This window comes from Limulus polyphemus, unplaced genomic scaffold (genome assembly GCF_000517525.1).
Source record: "Limulus polyphemus unplaced genomic scaffold, Limulus_polyphemus-2.1.2 Scaffold2560, whole genome shotgun sequence".
Lineage (NCBI taxonomy): Eukaryota > Metazoa > Arthropoda > Merostomata > Xiphosura > Limulidae > Limulus > Limulus polyphemus.
Genome location: NW_013668170.1, coordinates 124,325 through 137,221, shown reverse-complemented (window position 1 = coordinate 137,221; position 12,897 = coordinate 124,325). Strand labels below are relative to the sequence as shown.

Sequence of the window (12,897 nt, the reverse complement as noted above, 5' to 3'; positions counted from 1 at the left end):
ATAAAATAGTGGAATTCTATGGTATTGATAATTTTTTTTATTTGAAAATGCATATATAAAACCTAAAAAGATTGCTTTGTTTTACATCCTCCATGTGCGAAATTTGACAAGGCTTAGCAGTTTATGACAAGTGAGTACAATCTTCATAACACTAACAAACTGAAGTAGTAGAGATCATCGTTTTCTATATTTTTTTATTTACTGTTCTATGTTTTAAGAACAATAACTGAAATTTAATAATTTATTTTGAATAGTAATAATATATACACACACATATGTAATGTATTATAACCAAAATGTGATTGTATTTTAGAAAATTCTGGTGCACTAGTAGTACAAAACTAAGACAGTTGCACATTGTAAAGGCCAGTTTTATGCTATTGATACTGTAACATGAGCTGCATGTTTGCCACTTGATCATGATTGCAACTTCTGTGGCACTATTGTTAGTTAAACACAACTGAAAGGTTAATAAAGCAAAAATAATAAATATAAATAGATGTACAACGTTATGTGATTTAAGCTATTTACAATAAGCATTTGTGGTTTCCTGTTATTGCAGTCATTCTGGAATGAAAAAAGCATAACTTAAATTTATTTCCTAATTTTTTATGGTGGTTACAAGGTTGGTGAAATCAACCAACCCTATATAGAGTTAGGGTACAGTAAATAACTGATACAGTTTTGCTAAAAAAAAACATTTGATAGATATTTAGTAGGTTTTGGAGATTATGCATATGAAACTTGATAATTTTCAGATAAAGAAAAGTATTTTCAATCTTAAAATCAAAAGTACTTTGCATGTTGGATAGTCAACATTCCGAAAGAAAATATCTTTAATTAAAAAATCTTAATACTTCATTGAGAAACCTGATAATTTGTATAAGGAAGCCTTGTAATGTTTACTGATAACCTGCAAAATTTCATGAGGATATGCAAAGATTATCACAAATTATAGCATGGCTACTTTTATGGATAATTTTGTGGAATCCACCCAGCCCATAGTCATAGTTAACAGAAATAGATAATCCTTGTTATCATAAGCACATTTTAGCTGACCACATTTCTTTACTAATGATCCTTGATTTATTGAAACTAGTTATCAAAAACAATTGAAGTAAAACTGTTTCATCTAACCCAGAGACAATTTCCAAATCTTTGAAGGATGTTTTTAAAAGAGTATAATTGACAGCATCTAAACACAATCAAGAATTTCATTATAGTTAGAGAGTAGATTAATAACACACAAACATCAACTTCCTATTTTAAACAACTTCACAAATGCTGTTGTTGTTTCCTAGAGGATTTAACTTCTTACCTTAGACAGTAAAGTACATATAGCCCTATCTTGAAAACTAATTCTATGAATAAGTAGTGACACAAGCAAAATTACATAAACTGTATTCTATGTAGTATTCTTTATCTACATAATTAAATACAAAAATGTGCTTTAATATTCAGCTATTTAGTACATATAAATAATGTTTACACAACACAGTAAAATGAGTGATTTTCAAAGATAGTTAGTTCATACTTGATAATTGTTATTAACATATGTCTGTAACTTAGTCTGATATTTGCCAATACTGAAGACGTCTGCAGAAGAAATTCTTTGTGGTGAAATGTCACTGTACTCATTAAATAGTTATACACAGTTATACTCATTATATTATTTTTTTAGTCAGTATGATACATTAGTAGTACAACTTAAAGTAATTATATGCCACTGTAGCAGTAACTCATCAATATTCAGTTAAAAATCTCAGAAACTTTAAATCAACAAATTTTTATTACAAACAAGTTTAGTCATTATAAATTACTTTGATGTAACTCCAAAATCCCTCAATACAACAAGTCATAGAAGCAAAGGACTCACAACCAAGCAAATATAAAGAATGAGAGAAAATGAAACAACATTATTATTTTTATATTTGTTTAGTATAAGTAACTCTTATACAAAAGATCTATGCCAGTGAATTCCTCTTCTTAAAAAATTTTGATGAGTAAAAATAGGTTAAGTAGAAAAGAAAACTAAAGAGATGTCAGATACATCACAATACATATGTAGATTAGGTCTTGACAATTAACTTGATTAACCAATATAAATGATTACTCATAAGCATCAATTATATTGACAAGTTAATATTTACTTACACTAAAAATGTATTCTGATAGGTATTACCAACTCTCACACAAAGCTATCTCAATCTTCTTTTTGCCCTCTAAGCATCACGCCAGTCTATATACCCCACCAATTTCATGCCACTATTGAACATTTACATAGCATGTAACTGCTCTCACCAATAGTATTGTGCCACCTATATTGGCACAACTAGCTCCCTCTTCTATTCTGAATCACTTTTGAGAATTGGCAGGCTCTAAAAGAACACCAGTAGTGAGGAGGAAGAGTGTGTGAGTAAAGTAAGTACCTATTGGAAATACATTTTCAGTGTAAAAAATTTTAACTTCTGATATGGTGTTACCTTTTCTCACACAAAGCTAGAATACCACACTGCAAATATGGAGGGGCCAGTGTAGGCGCTCAACAAACTAAGCAGAAAGCGATTGCCCAGAATGAACGGGTGTGCTCTCAGGTGAAACCAAAGCACACATATGGAGTACTGCACTACTTCTGGATCAGGTATGCTCCTTGCCTTTGAAGTAGGAAACAAATCTGATAGAAGTGGAAAAAACGATGTGCCCAAGGGAAATTTGTTCAGGAAAGTGCAATCCACAGTAAAATATATATATATATACTGAATGAACCAAGTAGATACCCCACCTCAACTGGGCAGACAAGGTTCCATAACTCATCCTCAGCATTAGGAGGTTGAGGATCAAAGTTGGTAAAAACAAATATAGTGTAACATAAACGTAGTGTCTAGGGCATCTGTTACCATGTTACATATACTCATCAGCCTCAACTGTAAATAAACAGAGTGTCATACATCAAGCAATCGGAATTACGAAGAGGAACCTGGCATTTGGCCAAAACTGGACAAACTCCTAAAACCATCATAGGAGCAAGAATTACAAAGAGGACATGGAACATTCACTCAACCATGGGAACAGTATACATACATCCCATAACCAGTATTATGAGGCAGACAAGTTCCCCAAACTTAACCTTAGCAGCATGGAAAGAACCTCCTGCAACTGAAATTAATGAGAAGAAAGTCTTCAACTGCACACAGCCATAGGAACAGGGCGGAGTCATCACAAACCCGATATTATGAGGAGGATCCCGTATAGGCTGGTCCTGCTCCAATTGACAGTTACTCACCTGGGTAAAAGCATTCAGGGGAAATGGAAGGAGGGAAACAGACTTTGCCCTCTTCTCAGTGAGTGGATAATCATGAGTATGTATGGTAAATTAAAAGGACATCCTTACTCCACTGGAAGAAAAAAGGAGGGAGTAAATGCAGGGGGTGTCCAGAGGAATGTCACAGTGGAGAAAGTGCAATGGGTGTCCATGATTCCTATTTTGTGGAGGCAGTGACCTTGCATGGATATGTCTGAATACACCAGTCTAGTGAGATGACAAACCCAACCAGTGAAGGTGACAGGGAATAGATAATGGGAAATGGAAGAGTTCCACGAAATAAAAATTCAGGAACATGAATTCCTAAAGGAGGCAGAATGGACCACATAACACTGTAAGGAGCAAACCAAACAAAGAAGCCGATCAGGATCAGAATGGGAGTACAGGTAAGAGATGGAAAGTGAGGAAATGGGTGTTAAAGCCAAACTGCCTTCATGGGCAGCATAGGTCTTAGGGAGGAAGGACTGGTTTGGATATAGGATGACATAAAAGGAATGGCAGAGGATGCATAAATATCTGATTGACAACATCTGCAAGCAAGGAGGAGAAGGAATTAGGTCTTGAGGGAGAGATGGTACAGGGAACACATAGACAAAGGTTCAAATGGAGGATGGGAAGGGACATAAAAGACCACTTAAAGAGCTGAGGTTAGTCCAAATGGTAGGTTCCTGAACCGGAACACTCGACTTTGAGCAATAAATAACTGTAGATGATGTGGGTATGAACCCCGAATTGTAAATTACAAGGAGAGTATTTGGTTTCTAATATGAAGAATATAGGAAAAGGAGCCGAAGCAAAGCTCAGCCCTACGAACGGGAAAAAAACAAACATGTCAGTGATGTAGCAAAGCAAAAAGAAATTAAGTAATACACTGAAAAAAAGTAGGATTATAAGGCACATAGTTAATACTGATGAAAAAAAAATTATCTAGATAGAACAATGAATTAGAATTAACTAGTAACCTAGGAAACAAAGTACTTATCAACTGACAAACCATCTAAATTTATTTAGTCCACAAAGTATGTAAAAATAACGAATTTGCAAACCGACTAAAATTACCAAGAAAGCAAAGTAATAATCAATATCTAACTGACAATTCATCTGAACTAACTTAGATGACAAAGGACACATAAGTCCAACACTGATGATAATTGGGATTATAACTTAAAATTACCTAGAAAACAAAGTAATAATCAATATCTAACTTACAATTACCTAAATTAACTTATGACAAAGACATAAACGTATAACTTCCCAAAGTCCAACCACTGATGACGTGAAATACTTTATTCTCTCATGTGTTAAGAAGGACAAACCACACAAAGGGCATCTGAGCCATGCCTACCAAGGGTATATCCACCATGTGTGAATTGTACAAGTTGAAAAACGTACTACAGATAGCAAAATAACTCAAGTCTCAAACATACAGTAAAACCACAATATGTGTTGAATGATGACCTGATTAACTGGCTGTAAAAAAAAAAATGAAAGGGGAAAACTCCTGAAGAGGTGTAGTGTGTGACAGACCAAAATAAGAAGGTGCCAGAAAAAAAAAAAGAGTCCAAATAGACTTCACCTTGATTGTATGCTTTCTCAAAAACATTGTCAAGTGGAACAGATGAACAAATCACTGGCGGAACATATGAATCTAGCTCCTTGCGAATTAAGGTCTGTATCTCCTCTGTAGACAATATCGAACCTGATTACTGGGAAGTCTTACCAGTAGCATTTTCAACTGTAACAGGAATTTCCATAGTTGATATCTTGAATCGCAAATTCATATTAAGATCTCTTATAACTTGGGAACAATAAACAAGCACAAAAAAAATTGTTGAAACAACTGAATGCAAACACAATAAAACTATTGAAAAACAAAACAGAATGGTAAAGAAGCACAATCATAAATGGGAGCCACATGCAAAAAAACAAGTCTAAACAATGCTGTGCCAATCGAGAAGGTGAGGATTGAGTGGGAACAGCAGAGAGAGCTAGCTCTGCCAACTTAGGTGGAGCAATACTATTGATGGAGAGTAGTCACATGCTATGTAAATGTTCAATAGTGGCACAAAATTGATGGGGTATATGGACTGATGCTCTAAGCATGAAATTTCTTTTTAGCAATGCTTAGAGGGCAGAAAGAAGATCGAGATAGCTTAGTGTGATAATACCATATCAGTAGTGTCACATAAAAGAACTGATCAACTCTTTCAGTATGACTGGGTCAAAGTGGACTTATTATGACCTTTTACAGTGTTACATTCAAAATTTAATGAAACATCTTTTTTTATCAATGATTATTAATAAACTTGGCATCAAAATGTATTTTACAATTCAAAGTTTTATATTATCTAAGTTAATTTCTTGATTTCAAAAGGAAATATTTAAACAGATCTTCACTTCTCTGTGTCACATTTACAACCAATTATAACACAAATTATAATTCCAGGCAAGAATATAAAATTTGAACCTCGTACATATTGATTTGCAAAGATAGCAATACATCTATCAAACCCACTAAAAAGCCCAAGACCCTCCTATTTCATCATAGCTTTCATGGCTGTTATCAAAACCACATCCTTATTTGATTGACATGTTTATAACCTATATAAAATCATTTTTTCTTATTCAAAAACTTAAGTTGGTTATTTAATTATGGTAGGTGTATGTAGATCTAAAAACTCTGTGATCATTACTGTTCAACTGTGAGCAGCTAATTAAATTGTTTTAGCCTTTATAGCTTTGTTAGAAAGCCAGTTAAGTTATAGTAGTTTTGGGGCATTTTATTCTAGTACCTGATACATTTTATTTAAAGCTACATGAATGTTTAGTTAAACAACTAAATGAGTGAGAAAAAAAGTAGGGATGCTCTTCCTATTTCATTTGTATAAACTCTAGAACTCCCTAAATGATTATCAAAAGTTTTTCTTTTTTCAGTAAAACTTTATACTTCATCTTTTATTTTTTCTACCCTAGTAATATCTGTAGCAAATCATCAATGTGAATGAAAATTTGAAAAATATCAAATAAAATAAAAAACAATTTTTTTTTCTACAATGACTAGACAAGAACAATTATTTATCCCAGGAGTTTCAGGCTTCTTAATCTCTTTACAACTATTTTTATTTAATTTTATTGTTCTTTGAGGTATGACTAACTAGTGCAACAAAGCAATAAACTACCTAGTGAGAGCTTAGGGTAAAAAAGCAGCCTGCATTCATTCCTCCAAGAGAAATCACAATAACTTTTTGAACTTTTTTCATATAGGTTTTCTAATTTAATAACTTTCTAATTTCTACCTATTATTTATTTTTGTTAAAACATATGGTAACAAATAATAAATATACATAAAGACAAAACATCTAGCACTTACACTGAGTGGTCACAAGTAAATAGACACCTAATTTTTCATCATTTACCTGATTTATACAAACTAATTTGTGTTCACAGAGCACTATATAAATGAAAATGGTCCGCACACTAATTATCTTGTGCTACAACATGCCTAGAACTCAAGGTTCTCTCGAATTATCAGATTTTGTTAGAGGAAGGATAGTTGGTCAAGCAGATGGTGGAATATGTCAGCAGCAAATTTTGCAGAATTTGGGAATCCCGCCTTCGACAGTCAACAGAATCATCATGCAGTTCAGGAAACACGGCAAGGAAACAACTGAGCAACATCCAGGTCATCCTTGTCCATCGAAAAGGACAAAAAGGGCTGTCAAGAGGAGCATCAAAATGGATCCCACATTAACGTCTGCAGAAGTGGCCAAAGTTGGTGGGATGAGCCCGAAATCTGTTCAATGGATTCTCCACAGATTGGGTTATCGTTGCAGAGCATCTAGACGGAAGCCCTTATTAAGACCTGCCAACATAGTCAGACGAAAGAAGTGGGCAAGTGATATGATGACCAAGCCTCTGGACATTTGGAAGACTGTATTGTTCTCAGAGGAATCAAGATTAGCTTAATTTTGGGACAGTGGAAGGATATGGGTCTGGAGAATGCCTCACCAAGAGTTTTGGCTCAACAGATTGCAGCCAACTGTGAAGCATGGTGGTTTCAGCATGATGGTTTGGGTTGGTGAGAGATCGAGTTTAGTGGAGTGCATTGACAACATAAATTTTGCGAAATACGTCGAAATATAGGAGGAAGGACTCTTGCCACTTTATTCCTCGGGTTTCGTGGACAAGAACACAACATTGTTCCAGGAAGATGGAGCACCGTGTCACATTGCTAGAAACACCCAAAAGTGGCAGGAAGAAAATGGTATGCAGAAGTTGCCCTGGCCGAGCCAATCTCCTGACATGAACCCCATCGAAACCCTCTGGGCCATACTCGACCGGCAAGTCAAGAAACAACCAAAAAAACCAACTTCAAAGAGCAATCTACTCCAAGTTTTGAAGCAAGACGAGATGATTCTCACAATGCCCCAAAGGATCAACGAACTCCACGAAGCAAAAGTAAGATCTACTAGATATTAATTAAATTATAAATATATCAATTCATGTGAATATGACTGAAAAATTTCAATTTTTTCTGAAAAGGTGGTGTCTATTTACTTGTGACCAAGCTGTGTACTTTAGCCTTGAGGAGTTTTATACAAAGTGCATGAGTTAGTTTGTTTATTTTCTCTATGTTGGTTTTCCAAAATTAATTAATGCAACTTTCAAATATGCACTTTAGAACACAAAAAATATATGAAGCACTAAACAGAATGTCCCCAAAACTACTATAAATAGGTTAAAAATTTCATCAATGCTTGGAACAACTTCTTTAGTTTAAACATATCAAGCTCTCCTTGCAGATAATCAGCTGTAAACATTAAAACAGAAAAATCATTTGACTTATGTAGTTTAGAATATGCTCTTTCTATTGGTTGTAAACATGTCAAATAGCAATTTCAGGAAAAATTATAGACATTTATTAAACGACAGAGAATATGGGAGGGACATGTTATGTGGGTTGAACAAATAGTGACATCTCAGTAAAGCAAAATGATAAAAAAATTTAAATCTGATATTCTTGGCTTACCAGTATGTATAGTATGTTTTTCTAATTGGTTAAATAACTTGAAGCACTTATAAGGAAAGAGAACAAAATCCAGGTGCAGATTGAAAACTATTTATACATTCCCTTTTAAAATTCTGAAATTAAAACTTCCATAGAAAGATTTGAATTATTAACTATGTTTTGATGCCAAGTTTATCAACATACCTTGATAATAAAGTAGTTAACCCCTTCTTGTCAGGCTTCTCAAAAAGAGGCAAAAAGACAGGTTTTTAGTTCACTTTTTTATAACCTATATTTATATATTAATGAAACAAAAGTTCTTTTATGATCTGTTATTATATTTTGCACAAAATATACTAGATAAATATATGGTAGATATCTGTATTTATACGTAATATATATTATTTTAATGAAACTACAATAAAGTATAGGAATGCTTTTCTCCAGTGTTTATTGTAAAACATAAATATAATGATCTAATATTATCAAAGGAATTACATTAATTGTTAGTAAGTAAGATGCCCCTTTCTAAAAATCTGCCTTTGTATGGTACACTCTGAAACAAGGTGCAACACAAAGTCCGACATCACAATCTGGACAGTAGTATCTACTTTCTCGTCTAACTCTCTTTCCTTTGGAATCCCTCTGAGTACTACATACTGCACACTGTCTTGTTGGGTTAGTCTTCTTTTCTGTGGCTGGTATAATGTCAGGGAAGTGGCGTTCTGTCAGGCGAAGTGGATTTGGGGTTGTCCCTGGACGCACACCTTTTGAAGAGAATTGGGGTAAATGGTATTTTTCTATCATCTTTTCAATCACCACGATTCTGTATTCCAAGTGTTTCCTTTGGCCTCCTGTTTTTGAATACAAAACATATGAATTCCAAAATGCTTGTTCTAAAAGGTGGAAGAATACTTTTTTGTAATACTTCTTTCCCTGCATTCTTGGGATGGAATAGTGAGATAAATGTTGATCAACTTTGTCGACGACACCCATAGAGTCATTGTAATCAATGACTACTTTTGGCTTCTTCAGTTCTCCTCTTTTCTCAACATCAACCATTTCAGCATTATGAACAGTTGAAAGCAGGATTACATCTTTTTTATCCTTCCAGTGCATGACAGTGACCTTTCCACGCTGATATGCCATGATTTCTCCTTTTTTCAATTTTTTCATCTTCAAGTTTGGAGGCATTTCTTTTCTTACAAGTTTTACTGTCCCATATGTGTCAGTGGTGTGAGAAATAAGTATGTCTGCTAGTTGTGGGCAAGTGTAAAAACTGTCTGTTGTTAGGCAGTAGCCCTTGTTCAGTAAAGGTTTCAATAATGACATCACAATCTGTGAAGATATAGGAAGCTCTTTATAATCTTCATCAACAACTGCCGCTTTTCCTGTGTAAATTAAACTTGACCAGATGTATCCTGACTTTGATTCACAAAGCATAAATGTCTTGAAACCAAACCTGATCCTTTCTAGAAGAATGTACTGCATCCAACCAAGTCGTTCTTTGAACAGCATGAGACTGTCGTTAATGGTAATATCTCTGTCTGGTGTATACACTTTCTTGAATTTCTCATTTAGATACTCAAAAACTGGCCATATCTTATTTAGCTTTGGACTGGGGTGATTTTCTGGATCATAAGTACCACTGTCAGAGAAATGAAGATATTGTTTCAACATTACAAACCTTCGGTAAGACATAATTTTGGGGAAAAAAGGTGTGGTAATAAGAGGATTCTTGGACCAAAAAAGTTGCTGTTCAGGTTTACACACAATACCCTGTAAAATTATGATGGCAAGAAATGTGCGCATCTCATTACTTGTTGTGTGATGCCACTGACTGCAGTGAGATTGACAAAACTTACTTTGGTGTGCTTGGAGACACTGAGCTGCATAACGGTTTGTTTCTGTTGTTATCATATCTACTAATACATCATCAAAAAAAATATTGAAAAACTGCAAAATGTCTCCATTAGGGTCAATATTGATATTCAGTGAAGAAGCACCACAAAATTGGAACCTAGATGGAGAAGGGGAAAGTTGTCTGGTAGTGTCTACTTTGCACCATACCCGAGATTGTAATAAGTCAGCATCATTATTGTCACTGTCTAAACTACTCTGTTCTGAGACAGTAGTTTCACTTCCAGAAAAGTTGTTTTCAATTTCATCCCAATCAATGTCACTTTCAACATCCATTTCAGCAACTAAAAATGGAACACAAATAAAGCGAAAACTGATTTACAGGTTACAAATAGAAAAAGTGACTCTCCTACCAGAAAACAATGTATCCTACTGAACAGCATACTGGATACAAAATTCAGAATAAATCCAACAGACATCAGCAAAAACAGCATTACCAATGCCATCTAGCAAGCATTAATTGTAATACATGATAACAAGCAAATAAATTCAGGTAGATAATTAAAAATATGTCAAGAAATGGTTTGCCTGAATTAACTTAAACAACTATGTTTTGAAACATGGAAGGTGCCCGAGTTATCACAGGCAAGTCACAAAAGGAGTTAAATTAAACTTTGAATGTAACTGTGTATTTAAAGTATGGCTTTATTTATTACTTTCAATTGCCCAATCTTTAACTTTCCATCTGAATGAAAGAAGCAGCTTTGATGTCTCATATCCTGTTTATACACACTCCAATTATAAATTCTGAAGCTTTACTTTATTGCATTATTTTGGTTAATTTTAGGATTTATACTTTAAAAACTTTTTCATGGATGTGGAACTTCTGAAAAACTTTCTGCATCCAAGGGACAAAGTTCTAGAAGATCTACTTGTCCCCTCCTGATCCTACACACAAAAAAAATATAACTTTTAGGATTTTGCTTTGTTTCCAGGGTACCATCTATTCCAATATCAACAAATTTTATAAGTAATCTTAGATACTGAAATGAAAGGACAAGTCCAATACCATAAATAATTGTTGTATCCTACAGTCTCTTGTGCTTGTAAAATCTACAAGAGCTACAATTCACTGGCCTTGAAACTTGTTTGAGTGATTGCTCTCATAAATACTTCAATTAAAACATGGTAGTTTTATCACTGCTAAGTATTAATCTAGTGTCATTTTAACAGCTGGAACAAGTTGATAAGTGCTGAATGAAGAGTCTTTCTACTTAATAAAATACATAATTGAAAATTTAATAGTTATTATTATTTTCACTCAACTGGTATTACTTCTTTTTAAAATTTTTACATCAATAGTAACATGAATCTGACAGCATAATATGAAGACACACAATATGAAAATCAGTTAACTTCAGCTTGTTGACCCGAGTAATATTGTCATAGTTTGCTGTTTAACTGCCAGTAACATATCTCATATCAGTAATATCAGGATTTAGTTTACTTAATAGCTATAAATATTCACTGTAAAACATGCTATTTTGCCTGCTGCAATCATATTCCACACACACAGATAAAGAGTCCATGATATAACCTTTACTTTGCCATATGAAGTATAATAGTAATGTAACAGGATGTTTGTATTGAGACTGTTTTGGGTCTGCAGATGACAAAAAAGAAGCTCAAGTGATAATTCCAGTCTTACCTTCACAGAGTGACTTGCATGGCACTGAAGTAAAAGAGTAGCTCTACAAATACCAAACTTTCAAGGCACGTAATAGATAATACTCCTATGCAGCATATTATAAAAAAGATGTGATGTAGAAGCCTAACTTGTTTATTCATCATGTACTAGTATTTTCTTGTTTTCTGCATTTTTAATTTCTAAAAATTGTACACAACTACTAAGATTTAACTTAAAGGACAACTGTCACTTATCTATCAACATTCCCTCTAAAATATTTTTAACAAAGTATCTGAAATATATAATTACACTCACCTGATGTACCTTCTAACATAGAATCAGTATGTTGTAATTCTTTTTGAAATTCATTTTCGTTCGTCACACTTGTAATATCATGTTTTGCAATGTCTAGAACATTGTCATCATCACTCTCACTGAATTGGGAAGTAATGTCATCTTGTTGTAAGTCATCAGGCTGTTCAGTTTTCACTCTGACAAATATGTTCTACAATACAAAACATCACAAGAGATCAATAACTAACAACATTGCCACCATTAAAGCAGATAAAGAGTTAGTTTTCCAAGCTCACTTGTTTGAAACTAAGAAGAGCTACAAGTAGCATTTTGTTGTGAATTAATGTCTAATAAGTTTCTTCAGTAAACCACATAATATCATGACCAGAGAATTACTTGACATGGTTAGAAACAGTGGCTAGTGTTTTATTAATTGTATGCAACAATAATACTTTAAGTAGTTGTAATTAACTGTATTAGGACCAGTACAAATATAAACTTAGGGAGAAGAGAATTTTAGAATACAGAAGATAACAATATACTTTGCAGCACAGATTTTAAAACTAACTGGACATCAAGAATATTTTTTTCAGGGACCAGCAATTTTCTTAATAAAAATTATATTAAAAAAAGTCAAAATATACATGTTCAATGTAAAATATATATAAATATAATTGTACTGTCTGTTGTCTGTCCATGTAACTACTTCGTAGGGTGTGGATGGAT

The 12,897-nt window shown here is 33.7% G+C and overlaps 1 protein-coding gene across 8 annotated transcripts in view; it reads right to left on the bottom strand.

Annotated features, from left to right (window-relative positions):
• Positions 1–12,897, bottom strand: part of LOC106467300 (piggyBac transposable element-derived protein 4-like) — a 43,469-nt gene that overhangs the window by 11,154 nt on the left and 19,418 nt on the right. For all 8 annotated transcript variants that reach the window (XM_022395455.1, XM_022395454.1, XM_022395450.1 and 5 more), the window contains 2 exons: positions 12,193–12,382; positions 8,829–10,534 (listed from right to left, as the gene is read on the bottom strand). In XM_022395455.1, the coding sequence (XP_022251163.1) occupies positions 8,859–10,534; positions 12,193–12,382 (1,866 nt within the window). In that variant the 3' untranslated portion in view covers positions 8,829–8,858. The remainder of the gene's footprint in view (positions 1–8,828; positions 10,535–12,192; positions 12,383–12,897) is intronic.